The 18,722-nt window shown below is 42.7% G+C and overlaps 1 protein-coding gene across 11 annotated transcripts in view; it reads right to left on the minus strand.

Moving 5' to 3' along the window:
• Positions 1 to 1,848: 1,848 nt before the first annotated feature.
• Positions 1,849 to 18,722, minus strand: part of CTNND1 (catenin delta 1) — a 46,994-nt gene continuing 30,120 nt past the window's right edge. For 5 of the 11 annotated variants that reach the window (XM_019414437.2, XM_019414436.2, XM_053899684.1 and 2 more), the window contains 15 exons: positions 16,007 to 16,470; positions 14,719 to 14,902; positions 13,657 to 13,774; positions 13,041 to 13,194; positions 12,627 to 12,644; positions 12,116 to 12,184; positions 10,902 to 11,029; positions 10,640 to 10,790; positions 9,962 to 10,154; positions 9,503 to 9,617; positions 8,868 to 8,955; positions 5,676 to 5,738; positions 4,773 to 4,876; positions 4,284 to 4,355; positions 1,849 to 3,997 (listed from right to left, as the gene is read on the minus strand). In XM_019414437.2, coding sequence (XP_019269982.2) covers positions 3,986 to 3,997; positions 4,284 to 4,355; positions 4,773 to 4,876; positions 5,676 to 5,738; positions 8,868 to 8,955; positions 9,503 to 9,617; positions 9,962 to 10,154; positions 10,640 to 10,790; positions 10,902 to 11,029; positions 12,116 to 12,184; positions 12,627 to 12,644; positions 13,041 to 13,194; positions 13,657 to 13,774; positions 14,719 to 14,902; positions 16,007 to 16,470 — 1,933 coding nt within the window. In that variant the 3' untranslated portion in view covers positions 1,849 to 3,985. The remainder of the gene's footprint in view (positions 3,998 to 4,283; positions 4,356 to 4,772; positions 4,877 to 5,675; positions 5,739 to 8,867; positions 8,956 to 9,502; positions 9,618 to 9,961; positions 10,155 to 10,639; positions 10,791 to 10,901; positions 11,030 to 12,115; positions 12,185 to 12,626; positions 12,645 to 13,040; positions 13,195 to 13,656; positions 13,775 to 14,718; positions 14,903 to 16,006; positions 16,471 to 18,722) is intronic. The other 6 variants (XM_019414438.2, XM_019414441.2, XM_019414443.2 and 3 more) reach the window with 6 other exon arrangements.

An 18,722-nucleotide genomic window follows, 5' to 3' on the forward strand; every position in this document is an offset into this window, starting at 1 on the left:
CCTATACTTCAGATAGAAACAGACAAAATTGAAACATAAGGATCTAGAAAGGCCAGTCGGTCCTCAGTTCTTCCTGGGGGAGAGGCTTCCAGTTTGTAACAAAGCACATTAGTTCAGCAAGGAAGAACAAGTGGCCAAGTGAAGTCATAGCTTTGAGCTGTCAGAAAGTATACTCCTTATGGCCTTTTCACAAACACGTTCACAAAAACAGCCTCGCTAAGACAGAAGAGTGGGGGAGCATCCACTATTACCACTTCCAGAAAACAACTCAGGCTCTAAAGGATCGAGGAGGACATGGGCAAATCTTGGCAAAATCCACAGGCTTCCTAAATTTGGTGTCAGAGACACCAAGAGGTTTCAAAAGCATTGCTTCATCAGTGCAGGCTGCTTAAGATACAGGGGCTTTACAGATCATTTTGTTGAACACCTTACTTTAGGTAGGGGCACAGGGGAGAAATGTTTTTAAAAGACCACAGATGAGGGCACCTAGCTGGCTCAGTTGGTAAGGCATGTGACTCTTATCTCAGGGTCATGAGTTCAAGCCCCACAATTGGGGGTAGAGCTTACTCTAAAAAAACAAAACAAAACGACAGATCTTAGGACTCTCAAGGATTGTAAAGAGAAAGCGTCCATCCGTTTCATCCTTTAAACCTAACATCCACAACACCTAGCACATAGAAGATGTTCAGTAAATATTTACTTTATGAGACAAAACAAATGAACCACGCCAGGGAGAGGGAAGTGTAAGATTTGTTTCTAGCTCAATGTCAGTGGATAATAAAGAATATAATGGAAATAAAGGCTATTCACCAGTAGCAAGGTTTTTCTATAGAGACAGAAAAGCATCTCAAGTGAAACTACCAAACCATTTTGGAAAGCAAACTCAGATAGCTTTTTGGCTCCGTGATTCATCCTGCTGGTCTAAAACTACAACTGTCAGACACAAACTAAGCTTTAAAAGGGATCAGCTACAATGCTTAGATTTCCTGGTCTCACTGGCCCAACAAAGTTTTCATACTCAAGACCTAGTTCAACAAAATTGAGACATGACCATCATCAGAAGCTATAGATTTTTAATCTAAAGATTGGGCATACAGCAAAGCATTTTACATAAATTCTCACTTTTTTTTTTTTTTTAATTATATAACAGGAAATAGGCGCCCCAGAAAAATAAGTCTCTTTCCATAGGTCTTAATCCTTGGCCTCTGCAGTAAAGACAATCCCTGTCAACCCAGCAAGTGTTTGTGACTCACCCACATATTACTTGGTAGGACACAAAAGCAGCTATAGGTCTGTCCCTTGTCTTCTTACTAAAGGATTACTGATAGCCTGAAAAGCAACATTCTGGCCCAGTATTCAGTACTTATACACATGAGCCTTTTAATTCTACATTTTCATATTTATGAAATATGAGGGCATATTGGAGGAAGGCAATTGGAGTTGTTAGCTTCTAATCTTCTACCCATAAAGTTAAATGTTCAAGAGGGCCACGTATCGCAATGGGCTTTTGTTCAACGTTAGTTTTGCCAAATGTTGCAAAACAAATCCAGTGACTAAGAAAGTCATTAATTCCTATACTTCAGTTTCCTATCTCTAAGTTAGCAATAAGCTTCCCGTGCCCCACATTTAATTTTTAAGAATCTTGAGGGGGAAAATGTTTCATATGTAATTACCAACAATGTTGCTTGGTAAGACTTAGGACTGAGCTCAAAGTAATCCGCTCCTGGTAAACCCCCTTCTGGCTGCTCTGGAGAGAAGAAGGACACTGATACACATAAGGAAATAACCGAAATGAAAAGGAAGGAAGAGATACAGCTTAAAGTGAAGAAATGACACAGACCCCCCACATACACACTTTAAAAACTTTATTTATATAAAAAACTCATTTGTTTTTAAAAGCATTAACAAGAGAGAAAGGAAAACAGAAAAGGTATGGAGCAGAAGACACGCCCCTTAGTACTGTTCGGTGGGGAGGTGGGATTTTTGGTTCTCTGGAATTGAATGTTTAGTGTTTTTATAAACAAAAAAGAAAAAAAATAGTTAAAGGTCCCCAAAAGCCCATGGCTGTTCTATTACCCACACCCCACCGAGAAAAAGAGCACCAGGAAAAGAGCAGAAGAGGACAAGAGAAACCAAGAGTGGAGCCAGGTCCAGATGGGGGCAATTTCCCCTGTGCAGTATGTTCTTAGGGTCACAGAGAGGAAAAGGCTCCTTTTTGCCAGAAAAGGAGTGGGAAGAAATGGGGGGGGGGGGTGGTAAATAAGGGATTTTAATGCATAGGGGAAAGGGAAGGGGGGTGGTGGGTTGTGCACTTGTCTCCTACCCCATAGCCTCAATATATAAGGGAAGGGGGAGAGAGAAGGATAAAGATTTCCAGTTGCATTGAACAGAGCTTTTAGATTAAGGGGAGGAGTAAAAGGCAAATAAGGAAAAGGGTTAAAAAAAATCAACCAGCATAGCAGCTGATTCCTCTAGCCCAACCCACTAATAAACACTAAACAGAAAGGAGGAGATGCTGGGGGTGGGGTGGGGCAGGGAGGGCACAGATGCGACTTCCCTCCGGTCCCTTGGGAGATGACGATAAATTCTGGGCAACTAAGGAGTAAGAGTCGCACCACTCACTCCTCCCACATTTTGAGATTCATCAGAACAGGATGTTTGCAAAACCCCAACCATATACTATTGAGCAAAGCTGAATGGCTGAAATCAGAGGTTCTACCAATTCCCAGTGGAGAATCTAAGGTTCTCTAGGTCATCCCTCCTTTCTGCTAGTTAGGGCCAATAGTGGGTAAGAAAGCAACAAAATATAATTTGCAAAATCATGAAAATGAGACTGCAGAGGCAAAGAAAGGCACATGGAAGGGAAGGAGGAGATGCACCCCAGGCCAAAGGCACAAAGAAGAGGCAAATCCAGGGGCGATCCCCCACCTTTTAAGGGTAAAGGGGGCAGGAGTATGTACATCAAGTCCTTTTGTCAGCCAACCAATCCAGGGAAGAGGCAGGGGAGGACAGAGCTAGAAGGGTAAGAAAAGGAGAAAGAAGGGCAGGGGGGAAGCCAGCTTCAAAGCTTCCTGCCAGTTTCAGACTAACTGATTCATGTACATTCCTACTAGCTCCTGCTAGAGGTTCTTCTCCTCCCCAGAAGATATCTTTCTGATCCTTCTCACCCAAAAAGTCTTCCTTGACACATTCTCCTCTTTCTACAGCCTCTTGCAAATGGCCAGGCCAAGTCAGCAGACATTTCACAGGATGGGAGAGGAAGATTAAGGACAGCCTTAGTAAAGGGCAGTGGCAGCAGCTGAGGGTTGGCATGAGGCTTGGAGAAGAGATGGAGTCTGTAGGTCCACAGTGGTCCCTGGCCTGGAGATGAGATCAAGGTTTCTTAATCTCAGTTCTAGGAGACCTTCACTTACTCAAGGGCCCTTGCCAGGTGGAATGTGCCAATGTTGCCAGCCTTCTTTGATTCAAAAATAGTCATCAGGAATACGGGAAGAGCTCACACTTCCGATTCTCCAAAAAAATAAAAGTCCCTTCCCCACCAAGAAAAAAAAAATCTTGATTAAGAATCATCAGTTTATCAGAGTGCTAGACACTGCATAGACAGCATGTAACTTCCAATTCTTCCCACAGCTTCCAGTGAGGATTCCCACTCTCTCCCTCCCTCCACACAAGGCCAAGAGTTCCAGGGAGAACTGGCAAAAAGAGCTAATTTGCAGCAGTTTCTCAAGATATGCATATAACTGAGTCAGGCTTCTTGGGAGCAACTGGAGGGGATCTGGACGGGGGAGGAGGGACAATTAAGCTTCACTGGAAGAAAGTAGGAGTTGGTAGGAAGAAGGTGGCCACTTAGGGCTATAAGGGCAGGAGGCAGCCTGGCAGTTGGCACAACAGTCCAGCGAAGAAAGGGAAAAATCATCAGTCCATTTCACCACCAAAAAATAAAAGTACATATATTATAAGCCCAGATGTAGCGCAGACAGTGGTGCTAAATCTTCTGCTGTAGGGAAAAAAGAGAAAGAAATGTCAATAGGGTTGGGAATGAGGAGAACCAAAAGACAGTTGAGCAAATCCGGAGGGAGGAAAGCAGCACGGAATGGAGAATCAGATCACTGGAGGCACGTCCCAGCCTCTTAAGAGGCAATCATCACAGAAGCAGCACCCCCAAGCGCCAAGCGGCTGAGACTAGGGTCTCTGGCCCGATTGGATCAGCTTGATTGGCAAACTGCTGGCACATAGGGACCTCCTTCCTCAAGGACGATCTTGGGGGTGGCTGGAGGACATACCATGGAGGGGTTAGACACTTGGTCCCCCTCATCATCCAACTCTTCCTCCAGAGATTCCTGCCCCTCGTCCTGCTGTGAACACATGCAATTTGTTAGTATGAGAGTAAGGAAATAGAAACCTCGTGAGTATGTGCCAAACCTAAGGAAAATCCCGAAACTGGTCAACTCAAACAAAACAAGATAATAGTAAGAAAAGGGCAAGATATTCAAGAAAGGGCAGGGACAGGAAGAGAGTAATGTATGAGAATAGATCTATTGGCATTAGTCACATCAGCAATACATTTATGGTCTTCCTTCTCCTAACCTGACCGTTGCAGAATTATGACCCAAGAAATCTCAACAGGAGTCAAAACTCCTACTTTTCCTGAAAATCCCTATCAGAAAAGGATACTGTCTTTCACTAGGTACTTTCTTCCCATTTCACAAAACATGAAGGTTTCAAAACAGAACTAGCCTTAGAAGGACAAGAGTATATAAAAGAGAATTTACCATCAGGGGTGTTCCCTTCAATGGCTCCATTTCACCTAGATCCCCGGATCGATCCAGTGTTCTGTTGTGGTCCCCTCTCTCATTCAGTGTGGAATAGTTGTTATCTAATGAAAAAAGTACAAGAAATACGATATTCCTTCTGGTGTACCATACATATTAAACAGATAAGTGTGAATTAGGCACCCCTGTTGGGAAGTAAACTTTGTCAAATGCTCCAGAAAGTCATTAAGTTCTAGTCCTTGACTTAAGGTCCCTGACTTAAAAATAATTTGAATCTAGTTGGGAAGACAAATGAAACACACAGAGTATGACATATGATAATAAAGCAAAACAGAAGAGATCTGTCTATAAATGGTACTGGAATTAAGAAGAGAGCGTAGGGGTGCTGCAACAGTCAGGAAGCACCTAACAAAGGAGACAGGACTTGGTTAAGCCTCTGGGGATAAAGAAAATTTAGCAAAGCAAAGGGGAAGAAGGGCATTCCAGTAGGAAGTATGTTCTGAGAAAAATTTAAAAAGTAGAGTAAAGAGACAAAATAGCAAATTAGACCAGGTGGGCTGAAACAGAGTACATGGAAAGAAGATGGAGAGGGAGCCTGGGGTCAGCCTGTGAAACTCGGTAACAGTTTAAGGACCCAAACATTATTCTGCAGTAAGTGGGGGTGGGGATAAGGGTGAATGAAGATTTGGGGGTTTTTTTGAACCTTTGAATATGTGGGAATGTGGAAGAAAGTAGATATATCAAGTTTCACTAAATCTCCTCACATCCTTCCAAATAGAAATGTCCAGCCAATGAATGCTCTCCCAGGATGATGAAGGTGCTAGAAAAGAAACTGCAGAGCCAGACAGTTCTCATCCCAATGAAATATAACTCCGTGTCCTTAGGCAGGAATTAATCACCTACCTAATGATTTTGTGTTTGATCCCATACTGCTCATCTGAATTTCTTCCCGATCAGGTTTCTTATCTATACGGAGTCAGAAAGTTATCCAGGTCAAAAACCAACTCTTCAAAATCTATACTCATCATAAAAATTGCTCTCTGGTTGGTCCTCCCTCCCTCCCATCAAATTTTTACTGAGCACCCACTATGTGCCAGGCACTAGACAAAGCCCTCATGGGACTTAAGAGATCCCTTTCCAATGGAACCCTAACGTTCACTCTTAACAACCATTCACTCTTAACAAGTACTTGTTAAATTATTTGGTCTCCAGACCCCTTTACACAGTCTTAAAAATTATGAAGATCCAAAAAGTATTCACTGGTGTCAGTTATATATATATTACTATTTTCCTGTACTGAGAAATTTTAAGTATTTCACTTAAAAGAAAAAATAGGGTGGCATCTGGGTGGCTCAGGTGGTTCAGCACCTGACTCTTGATTTCAGCTCAGGTCATGATCTCACTGTTCGAGCCCCATGTTGGGTTCTGCACTGACAGTGTAGAGCCTGCTTGGGATTTTCTCTCTCCCTCTCTCTCTGCCCCTACCCCACTTGGTCTGCCTCTCTCAAAAATAAATAAATAAATAATTAAATATATATATTTTTTGACAGTAAAAATAAGGGTGCCTGGGTGGCTCAGTCGGTTAAGCTTCTAAGTCCTGATTTCAGCCCAGGTCATGATTCATGAGATCAAGCCCCACCTCAGGCTCTATGCTGACAGTGCGGAGCCTGCTTGGGATTCTCCCTCTCCCTCTGCCTCTCCCCTGTGCTCGCTCTCTCTCTCTCTCTCTCTCTCTCAAAATAAACATTTAAGTTAAAAAAACTTATTCCATGTTAACATTTTAATGTTTTTTAAAAGCAGGTTTGTGGGTTTTTGTTTTTGGTTTTTTGTTTTTTTTGTTTTTTTTTTTTTACATTTTTGCACATGTCTTTAAAGTTTGGCTTAATAGAAGACAGCTGGATTTTCCTATCTACTTCTGTGTTCAATCTGTCATGATGTTATTTTAGTTGAAGTATATGAAGAAAATCCAGCCTCCCACAGACAAAAAGTTGGAAAAAGAATTTTCAACAATTTTTTCAGGTAATTGTGTACAGTCTTTGATAGTACACTAATACACAACAAGTAGAATTTCTCTAAAGAGCAAGTAGAGTTTCTCTAAAGTTGGCAGTAATGTAGAATCTGAATCCAAATGAATGACCTCTTCTTCATACTTTGTTAAATTAAAATGAATTTGTCTGTCTTGCACTTTGAATGGGTCAGTTACCCATTCATGATTCTGAAACACCACACACTAGTCATTTGGAAAATACTGGTTCATAGAGTAATGCAGATCTTCTACATGTTAACACATTTCATTACACAACATCAAAAAAAAAAAAATCGCATTCATTACTATCACCACTGGTTTGATTAAAATGTCTTTTGGGGTGCCCATGTGACTCAGTTGATTAAAGTTGATTAAGCATCCGACTCTTGATTTTTGCTCAGGTCATGATCTCAGTTTCATGAGTTCAAGCCCCATGTCGGGCTCTGTGTTGGCAGTATAGAGCCTGATTGGGATTCTCTCTCTCCCTCTCTCTCTTTGCATGTCCCCACCCCATAAATAAAATAAACCATAAATAAATAAATAAATAGATAGATAGATAGATAGATAGCCTGATTGGGATTCTCTCTCTCCCTCTCTCTCTCTCTGCATGTCCCCACCCCATAAATAAAATAAGCCATAAATAAATAAATAAATAGTCTTTTAAGTATGGGTGTGTTATCAGGCTCATAATGGCAGGTACAAGTTTCTCACTTGAAAATTCAGGCAACAAGTACTGTCAGTTATTTTTCCCGAAAGTGACAAGCTCATTGCATTCATTTTTGAGAAAATGTCTAGCAAATACTCAAGTCTAAAACCACAGCTTGCCATTTTTTCCCAAGTAAAAATGGCATTCCGTAAAAAGAGTGGCTGGTCCACTCAGAAACTCCAACTAGAGCACCTGTGCTTTCCCCCAGGTCCACTACCACACTCTGGATGCAGCACAGGGCTCGCCAAGTACTTCCTATTTCATCAGCACGGGAGATTTCAAAAAGACGTGTGCTCAAGGTCACAAACAATAAAATTAGTAATTCTTACAGCTCCATCAAGTACACTAACAAGTGAAACTGGCTCTTTTTTACATTGTGAGCGCATGGCCACGAAGCCTAGGACGGCTAGTGGTGTGGGGTTGGTGCCAGAGCTGCTGCTGCAAACACTCCCACTGCTTCTGCATAATCAGCACAGATGTCAACAGACACGGGGATCCTCACACCACATCACAAGAACCCCGATGTTGGAACACCTGGGTGCTTCAGTCAGTTAAGCGTCCGACTTTGGCTCAGGTCGTGATCTCAGAGTTTGTGAGTTCGAGCCCCGTGTCGGGCTCTGTGCTGACAGCTCAGAGCCTGGAGCCTGCTTCGGATTCTGTCTCCCTCTCTCTCTGCCCCTCTCCTGCTCACACTCTGTCTCTCTCAAAATAAAAACCTTAAAAAAAAAGAGAGAGAGAGAACCCTGATGGAGGCAAAAGCCAAGTGTCAGCAAGATAATAAGGGTTACAGCACACACTTTCATGAAAAAGAAAATGTTTCATAAAATACGCTAATTCATCTTTGGGGCGCAAAATTTATTTGCTCACACGGCAAAAGTGTTTAAAAGATAAAACCACAAATAGCAGCAGTGATCTCTGGGTAACAGAAATAAGTGATTTTTGTTGTTATTTTTCTAGTTACCTGAATTTTCTAATTTTTCAACAGTCCACATATTACATGGTATTATGTGGAAATTTAAAAACCAAAAAATAATCATTATGCAATATATACATACATCAAAGCACTATGTTGTACACCTTAAATTTACACAATGATATATGTCAATTATCTCTCAAACAGAGAAAACAGTTGTAAGTCCGCAAGCAAAGACAGGATCACTTCCAGGCTACTGCCTGTTTTCTCTTCTAATGCTCAGGCCTACCAGCCTCTGTGGTACAATCCTGAGGTAAAGTATTATTACCGTCTACCAAAAGACTAGCTCATGCAGTAACAAATACATATTCTATTCCACGGGAAGTAAGCCCACTGAAGAATAGCCGTGGTGGAGTAAAAGCAGAGGGGTACGCCCCCCAGACACTGTACCTGATTTTGGGTTCCGGTCAATGAGAGGGAGAGTGCTGTCATCATATGAATGACTGCTCTGGCTTCGAGAAGCATTGTTTAGATTTACCTGGAAGCAAACATAAAATGCAACAATGTCACAGAATACTGAACTCACCCATATTTTATTTCCCAATGGGCACAGATCTTTAGGTTCCTATTCCCAAATATAGCTCTTCCCAAAAGGTACCTCATATGGGTTAAATATCTACATAGTGAAACAAATGAGGGTTTTGTGGCTTCTGTTTATGTTCCTGAACAGGAGATTACAGAGGTACCAAACACTCGCACTATCAGAAGGTGACCTAGTTTCCAGTAAATTCCTTCAAGGGGCTATGGCACATCTGGGGAAAAGTCAAACAGGCCATCTTCCCTCGTCCCCACCAATGTGGACAGCATGCTGTGGCACCGAGGAGAACCACAGCTGTTCTGGCACCAAATGAAGCATAGCATCGTTCTTTTTGGGGAAGGAGTAAACTGAATGATCTCCTTACTCAGAAAGACTTGGGATAAAGCAGGACTTAAGGCAATAGTGAGGAGGAAGGAACCAAAGACAAAAGTGTTACGTGAAACCAAGGGAAAAAAGGGTCAAGTCTCAGGCCCAAGAGTTACTCTACCTGAAAGTCTGATTTCTTCCATCCTTCTTTTTCCAGTGGCTTCCGCAGCTCCTTATATCCCCAGATTGTCTGTAATACAAGTGCTGCTGCTCGGACTTCTTTTTCTGAACGGTTCCTTTTGAGGAAAGTAATACGATATGGAATTTGGGTGTTAAGACCAAGGAGGAAGCTGAGAGCCTGTACTCTCCAATATAATGTAACATAAGAAGAAATGCCAAAATGGGCAAGATCAAGTATTCACCAAGTACTGTACTGTGTCCCAAACAGTGACACAAAAAAATGTTTGATGCAACAGGTCTGTTATCAATTTATAGCTCAACATTAAGACAAAACATTAAGACAGCATTATCTCTTCACACTTTATATGTAAATAAGAAAGCAAACATGGAACGCTCCTTCCTAGTAACTCCCCTCTCACACACAAACTCTTCCAGTTGTCATTTTCAGTGTTAAACTCACCCTGATTTGTTGATCAACACCAGCTTCTCAATACCCTGTGTCTCTCGAAGCTTTTTGGCAGCCTCCAAGTTCTCAGCAATAACCTCATTGATGGTGTTCAAAAGAGAGACCACAGTGTCCTCAGAGAAATTCTGGGAAGAGCTCTGCTGCCCTCCTGGCAGGTTCTTTACCAAGTTCGGAATAGCATGTTTACCTACAGCGTTAAGACAGAAGGACTGTGTGCAGGGAGAACAAAGCAAGTCCAGTATATGGAGCCTAAAACTGTACTTACTTGCGTCAATCATATTAAGTGCAATTCACTGTCCACATGAATCAACTTCATTTTGCTATGGGGTTATCGTATCAGAAGAGCCATGAACATATGGTCCTTCTTACTCCTTTATTTATTCTCCCCTTTAGTCACATTGAAACTATGTGAATACTTTATATCAAATATGTTACAACGCCCACTAACAAAGCAAGTGCTTAATGAAGAATAGCTGTTTTTATTCTAGTTTTGAAGAGTTACCAGTTCTTGTCTTTCTAAGAACCATTAAACTAGAACCCTCAGAACCACAAACTATGGAGGACTAGCCAGGATCCCTCCTCTCAGTCACTGCAATAATAACTATTTAGCATCTGCCAGACTAAAGGCTTGGTACTGATACTGAGATTAACCGTGTGCATCCAACTCCTTACCAATCAGTTCTTTGTTGCGAGCATCTACCGCCAGATTTCTCAGCGCTCCGGACGCAGCTTTCACTACACGCTCGTGTTCACTGGTCAGGAGGTCAGCAATGGCAGAAAGAGCCTTCTCTTGACGCAGAGCAGAGCGGATGTATCGACCATACTGGAAGTAACACACAAGAAGAGGTGGAAGAGGTGGAACAGATTACAAACGGTGGCAAACTAGTTAGGTAAGTTCTCCCATCTCTAAGTCTATTTTCTGAAAGGTACTCACCGTCCAGCGCCCAGCACACAAGTTCTGGATAGCTCCAGCTGAGGCTTCTAGGATGGCAGGAGTCTTGCTCTCCTTGAGGAGTGAGATGTATATCCGAACCACCTCTGGCTGAAATAAAAGCTCATAGCCTGCACAAGAAAGGGCAGGAAAGCAGGGGATGCTAGTCATGACCTAAACACCAGGCTCTGGCTGGTTGAAGTTCAGCCTCAGTACTCTGGATTGATGGATTTATGCTCCTATACCATTAGACCCCCTATACTCTCCCACTCACCCAAGAGCAAACTCAGAGGCTTGATTCCATGCCTTCTTAAGAATAATTCATCCATGGGAAGAGCAGAACAGACCTCAACTCGTATGCAACTCCTTTCTCTCTTTCTTCTTTGTCTCTTCTCTTCCACAGTCTACTTTGGCCTTGGCACTCAGGGCATTCAGGTGCCCACTGACACCGCTCAGGGTTAAAGATTCCTCATCTCAAGTGAATTATTTCTAACTTAACTGAATCATTCGGTCTACCTTTACTATGACTAAGTACAAAGCCTATCCTAGATTTAACAACATCTAAAATTTTTACATCCATGAAGAACTGTGAATTTTAAACTCACTGTACTGGTAAACATAAACACCCAAACTGTGAGAAAGAGGCTTCTTAGAACAATTACAGTCCTAAGGACAGTAGTGGTTACTTAGAGCACCTCCGTTTCTGGCCTAGATGGGTTCAGGACCCTACCCATCCTCCAATAATCTGAAAAGTTGCCACAACAAGCCATCTTTCCTAAGTTACTGCTACAATACCAGTTTCCCAGTGCTCCACCATCATTCCATGCCCAGAGTAGGAGGACAGAAAACAGTGATCATACTGCAGAGTCTACTGTTAGGCTACCAAACACTTGTCTGTGAACTATATATATATATATGAGACCGAGATCCCTGGAGACTAAAAAGAAAAAGATGGGGCGCCTGGGTGGCGCAGTCGGTTAAGCGTCCGACTTCAGCCAGGTCACGATCTCGCGGTCCGTGAGTTCGAGCCCCGCGTCAGGCTCTGGGCTGATGGCTCGGAGCCTGGAGCCTGTTTCCGATTCTGTGTCTCCCTCTCTCTCTGCCCCTCCCCCGTTCATGCTCTGTCTCTCTCTGTCCCAAAAATAAATAAAAAACGTTGAAAAAAAAAAAATTTAAAAAAAAAAATAAAATAAAATAAAAAGAAAAAGATAACTTACCCCGGGCAGGACTAGTTCTTTTAGGGAAATCCACTGTATCGTTTGCTGGATCCTCTGTGGGTTTTTTCCCTTTGGAAATTAAAAAAAGGAGGGGAGGGGAAAAAGTTTAAGAAAGGAAAGAGTCCACATAGTGTACTTTTTATTCTTCAGTCAAAATCTTTGGATCAGAGATACATCAAGAGGGGGGAAAAAAACAAAAAACAAGGTCCCCCCCCACAAGCTGTCCCAGCAGGGGGCTGTGCAGAAACAAGGACAGAAAACAGGCAGCAGACAGGTAAGATAAGGATAAGCACCGTTGTTGCTGTTGTCCTGAGTTCTGATACCTGGGTCTGCTATCCAGAAATAGCATGCCATGAGCCATTAGCTCCAAAGAGCTGAACTTGTTTCAATGGTCCTCCTCAACTGAATTTTCCTACATGCATCCACAGGGAAGGGTTAGGAAATACTAGGGAAGCTAAAATCAAAGCATGCAAATTAGAAGTCCATAAGCGCCTTAAAAGATTCCACTCACCTCTGGAGAACCACTCATCTTCCAGTGCGTCACCCAAGGTGGAAAGCAGAGAGAAATGAAGGAAGAAAAATGCAGGAGAGAGATGTCAACAGGATCGTGGGCAAATAAGCAGGGAAGCAAGGAGGAAAAGAAAAACACAGGAAACACAAAGGAGGAATGGGGGAGAAGGCCCCAGATTAGTTGAGTTCTCGTCCTTCACTGCCCCCAAACTGATACCAATGACCACCACCACCACCATGATCACCGCCATGAATGGAGAACACGACACTGGGGAAGCGGCTGCAGAGCGAGGAGATATCCTTGACTAGGCAGACTCATGTACCGCTCAGCAAGTATTTTGTGCCTAAAGCTAAAAGAGTTCCTTCCCTTTCCCATCCTACATTAAAGAGCAAGGAACAAAGAACCAATACTCACCTTTGCCCTTCTTGGCCCCAAAGCAACTGGCAGCATGTGGCCCAGTATTGTTGGCAACGTTGGGAGGTGCCTCTTGGTAACGCTCTGCCTGTGGGATCTCCCGGTGAACTTGGTATGACAAATTCCGAAGAAGGCAAACGCAGTTCTCCACAAGCTTGGGGACACAAGATAAAGGGCTCGGTGAGCGAGGAGAATGCCTATAGTGATTTCCCAGCAAGTACAGGTTTCCATGATCCAAGTATTAAAATACTGATCCCCAAAAGCATAGCCCAATCCGTCATCTCTCACAAAGCCTCTTAAGTGCACCAAGCCTCTCAAAATCCTTGCAGCCTCAGGCTACTGGAAGGTTTCTGCCACCATTTGGTGTGTGACACAAAACCGAGGGTCACCCTTTTTCCTACTTAGGAAAATATAGAACCTTGGAAATATAGCTAAACAGCTTTAAAATAGATTATACAGGTGAAGGAAATTCTAAAGAAAACCATGGTGAACATCTGCTTTAGGGAACAGGAGCTGGTACAGATACCTCAGGTCATCTGAAAGCCTGAGATGGTAGGTCTGCACTCCCGGTGCCTCATGGTTGCTGTGAATGGAATTCACTCAGCCGGCAACTTACCTTGCTGTCTGAATCCTTCTGCCCAATCTCAGCCTGCACAATGAAAATGAGGGCATCCACTAAACCATCACACTCCCGAAGTTTCCGGCGAGCCTCACTCCTCTCTGAGCTGACATTCCTGAGGGGAAAGGGAGAGGCTTCAAGATGACTCAAATCTAGAAATCCTCCCTTGATATCTTCAACATTTACAAGCCTCCTCTGTATCTTTTCTTTTCACTATAACAAATAGTGAGTACTTGTTATAAGCAAGGCACTGCGGTTAGAGAAAAGTTAACACAATCCCTACTTTCAGGACATTTATACTGTTAACAGTGCTTTAAGATAGAATAGATACTTCTTTCATGGAAGGACGAATGAAGAATGGGGCAGAGAACACAAGGGTATACTCCAAAGAGAGAAAGAAGATATCAAGAAAATTTTCATGAAATAAAGGCATTTTTGAGTTTAGCCTCAAAAGATAAATAAGGAGGGGCGCCTGGCTGGCTCAGCCGGTAGAGCGTGCGACTCTTGATCCTGGGGTTTTAAGTTCAAGCCCCACAATGGGTGTGGAGATTACTTAAAAAAAAAAAAAAAAAAAAAAAAAAAAAAAAAATCTGTAGGAAAAAAAAGATAAAAGAGACAGGGGTGATGTGGACTGAAGGAAGAACAGTTCCTCCCCCTACCCTTCTAGTACATTTTGTACTCCTTTTGTTCACTCATTGCAGCCTTACTTGAAATACATATCATTGAGGACAGGGACACAGATACACACAAAAGCTCCAAGCTCAGGACTTGACAACTGCTTTACGTGTGGTAGATATTGAACAAACATTTACAAATTAAATGAACAAAGTCAAAGAGGCACAGAAGTGAGGATGTGCAGGGAACAAGTAAACCAGCGTAGCGAACGTATGTGGCATACAAAGGAGTAGTGACAAAGGTAGAAGACAGGCTGGAGTCAGAGTCATTCCTCCAGTCACAGGAATGGAGGCTGAGTGACAGCCTGAAGAATTTAAAAAGAAAAAAAAAAAAATGTTAGTCCTCAAAACTTCAATCTTCATACTCTTGAAGCCCTTACGTTACCTAAGACAGCCAGCTGTGTTGGTAAGCACCGACTCCCACTCGATATGGCGCGGTTTGCAATCTTCATTTGGTTCCCGCTCCCAACCAGAGTGTGGAATGATCACCTCATCTGTCAGGGCATGCAGTGCATGGTCCACAATCTCCATTTTGATTGAGTCATGGGATGAGAGATTCCACAGGGTTCCTGGCAGAGACAACTCATCAGATAACCTCTCCAACACCCAACACAGGATGTTTGAAGAAAGCCGAAGAGAATCCCCTACTCCATCATTTCTCAATCTTCCCCAATACTTTATAATCTGGTATAACCAGATACATTATACTGATATTCAAGCTTTTGTTTGTGACTCACGATAAGAAATATACATTATGGCTCAACATACACATACATACATACATGTCATGAAATAAAATTTCATAAAGTAATACTTACTATAAGCAATGCTCTCTGGGCTATCTCTACCAGAGTTTCTCAACTTCAGCGCCACTGACCTTTTAGGCCAGATAATTCTTTGTTGTGGGAAGCTGACCTGTCCACTGTTAGATGTTTAGCATCTCTGGCTTTTACTCATTAGATGCCAGTAGCACTCCCCACAAGCCAAGTTGTCTGTCTCCAGACATTGCAAATGTCCCCTGATGGGCAAGATCAGTCCTAAGAACTAATAATCTACCCTATTTTTTGTTCTCTCTTTCTCTTGAAATACTGATTGGGATTCACAAAACTGTTTTTAACATGCACTAATGAATCACGACCCACAACATGAAAAACAACTCTTCTAAAGCAAGGGCCACAAGCTCGATTGTCTACACACGCCAGGCAGGTATGTCAGAAGCAGATACTTAAAAGAAATTACAAGAGAGTAGAAAAACGGCAGACACCCAGCTTCAGTGTTTGGGAGACAACTTCCTACATGGCAGTAGTTGGCTAAAGGCAATAGAATACGTTCAGGATTATTGCAAACCGGAGCGCACACGTACCAATCAGCTCAGACCAACTGTCAGGGAGCAAAATAAACCCACTGTTACCAATCCTTGCACGTTTTTACCAGAAGCCAAGAATCTGGAATTTTAAGTGAAATCTTCTGAATTTTAAACATCAGCAACCAATTCTTTAAAATTTTGAAAACCCTGTGTGATCCAAACAAATCTGTGAGATGGATTTGACCCAAAGACCACCAGTTCACGACCTTGACTCAAAAATAAAAGGACTGGAAATCCTTCTAGCTCTCAACATCTCTAGGGGTAAGAGTAACCCCAACCGAGCAGTCCTCTTGTGCTTGTAACTCACCAGTAATGACTTCAGTGAGGTCCATATCACGAGCCTTTCGGAGCAATCGCACAAGGGCAGGAACACCATCACAGTTTTTTATGGCGATCTTGTTATCCTGGTCACGCCCAAAAGAGATATTCTTGAGAGCTCCACAGGCTCCAAGATGCACTTCCTTTTTGGGGTGGTCTAACAGCCCCACCAGTACTGGGATTCCCTTGAGCTTCCGAACGTCGGTCTTCACCTTGTCATTGCGATAGCACAAGTGTTGCAGGTACGCAGCTGCATTAGACTTGACAGCATCCAGGCGGAACCCTAACATGGCTATCACCTCTGGCAGCTCTGGCTGTCTCCAGTTGGGAGGTGGTGGCCCTCCCTTGCGCAGGCTATCCAAGCTTGCTAAACTTCCCCGTTCATGCTGGGCCAGAGGAGCCCAATAGTACTGGTCCGATGGCACCTCCTCACCAATCATGTCTTCATAGCTCCTGCAGTGTTGGAAAAACCAAGAGGAAAGACGAATACATCAAGTTGTTGAGTCTGGTTTCCCGGTGAGCTCCCATTACCCCTCACCTCCAAGGCAAGAGTAACTTCAGCTCCAGTACACTAGATCTTACCTCTCCTTTGCATAAATGATGCGGTGATCAATTTTTCTTAAGGAGAGAAGGTAACAATTTTAAAGGCATCTGCATTTAGATTAAAACTACCTTTTTTTCCTATCAAGTTTACTAGCTTGGAAGAGAGTAACAAATATTCAGAGACGTTAATCACAAAAAAAGAACCAAATCCTGACTGCTTAGCACTTAAATGATACCTGACAGCTAACCTCTCTGGATAGAGACTGAAATAAACACTCAGATGACAGGGTTAAACCAAAGAAGTCAGCAAACAATGTCTGAGAACAGTTCTTACAAGCCTTTAGCTAAACAGGAAATGAGGCATTTACACACAGGAAACAGCTGCTGGGATTAGACCCTTAAACACACTTCTTATTTAAGCCTCTCCTTATCTTATTTTGGAAATTATAAGAGAGGAGGCGATAAGAGTAAAAACAGTACATGCCTTCTTGGTACATCACATGAGGACTTCGCTTTGGTATGAGCCTGAACATTAATTTTCACAGTCCACCCCAACGTCATCTCTGCTATTCAACAAATATGTTTGAGATAGGATTTCTAGCCTCTAATTTCTAAATACCTCAGATTCTGTCAAAACAGAGGCTACAGAACACCACAGCATTTGGGATACCCAGTCACCAAGAAAAGTACAAAAACAAAGCAACTGAAGGTTTAGAGAAGTCTAACCAGAATTCTTCCTATCTCAGTACTACCAGCAACCACTAGAGGGTGAATCTGTCACACTATTATTTATTCATAACCACCAGGAAGGAAGAGACCCATTATCTGTGAGCTCATCTCACTCTTTGGCTCCCATAGGAGAGAGGAGAATCTATTGTGTGGAACTCTCCAAATGAGTCTGTTGTTTGTTCCACAAAACCCCTCCCACTGTCAGCCCAACCCTCAAGGTTAGCCAGGAACCAAGGGCCTGCCTCAAAGCTGTCAACATCAGCCACTCAACAGCAACTCAGATGGACGAAGCATTTAGTAAAAATCACTATTTTTTAATATCATTGAAACAAAATGAACAGGTTATAGAGCTGAGTTTTAAAAATAAGCTACTGAACAGTATTTTAAGTAAGATTCCAGTTTAGCAGAAGAAAAAAAGAAAGTCAGGGTATGTTTACCTGCATAGGAAAAAAGAACTCGCACCAAAGGAAAGGAAACACACCAAATGTTAACCATAGGTCTTTATCAATGGATGGTGTGCCTTTCTGGGTTTTCTAGTTTTTAGTGAGCATATTTTACTTTGATTATTATTTTAATATAACCAATCACAAAAACAATTGCTATAACCAAGATGTTGGTCACTCAGTTGTATTTCCTTCTTTTACAAGCAGTGGATCATGACATTCTTTCCCTTGTTTTACAAATAACAAAGCTGTACCCAGAAAGATTAAATGACTTGCTTGAGGCTATATAGCTAGTGGCAAAGGCACAACTAGAAGTCTTCTGGTTCAGTGCTTTTTCCACTAATCATTCTGCCTTACTGTTTCCGTTTGACCTTGTATTACTCTCCTAGGCCTAGAGCAGGAAGCAGCAAATGTTCTTGCTAGTCAAGCAGGTTTCCAAGTCCAGTGCCACCCTGGAACAGACCCAAGAACCAGGCCCCAGACGCTCTCTATGTCAATTGCCACAGCAAGGGACAGCAGAGAATGACCTGGCCACCCACACCTGCCTAGGTCCAATCACTCTACTAATGAGGAAGTCAGAAAGGCAGATTTGTTAACAAGCAGAAGGGCCAACACCCTGGGCAGACTCTTTGGTGATAGCTGTTATCTACCAGTGCTCCATGTTGCACCAGCTGAGGTCTGATGCCCACCCCACTGCCCTCTCCCCCCAATGAAAGGTGAGTCACCTGGGAGTTGGACTAGCTGTCCAAATGATACAATACCTAAAAGGTGAGTGACTCAGGCTTAGATAATGGGGCCTCTACCCCTGGGCCCAGCCCAGTTCATTATTAACCAAAGCTACCTAATATGAGGAAAATGAGCACAAAGGCATTTGCTTTAGAAGGTTATGATCCCATAGAGAAATTCAGCAACAGCTGCTAGGATAGCCTTACCATCAAGACATCTATACATCTTCCCCTTTACTTCTTATTTTTCCTTGCCTAGTAAACA

Source organism: Panthera pardus, unplaced genomic scaffold (genome assembly GCF_024362965.1).
Source record: "Panthera pardus isolate Hobbes unplaced genomic scaffold, ASM2436296v1 HiC_scaffold_12, whole genome shotgun sequence".
Taxonomy (NCBI): domain Eukaryota; kingdom Metazoa; phylum Chordata; class Mammalia; order Carnivora; family Felidae; genus Panthera; species Panthera pardus.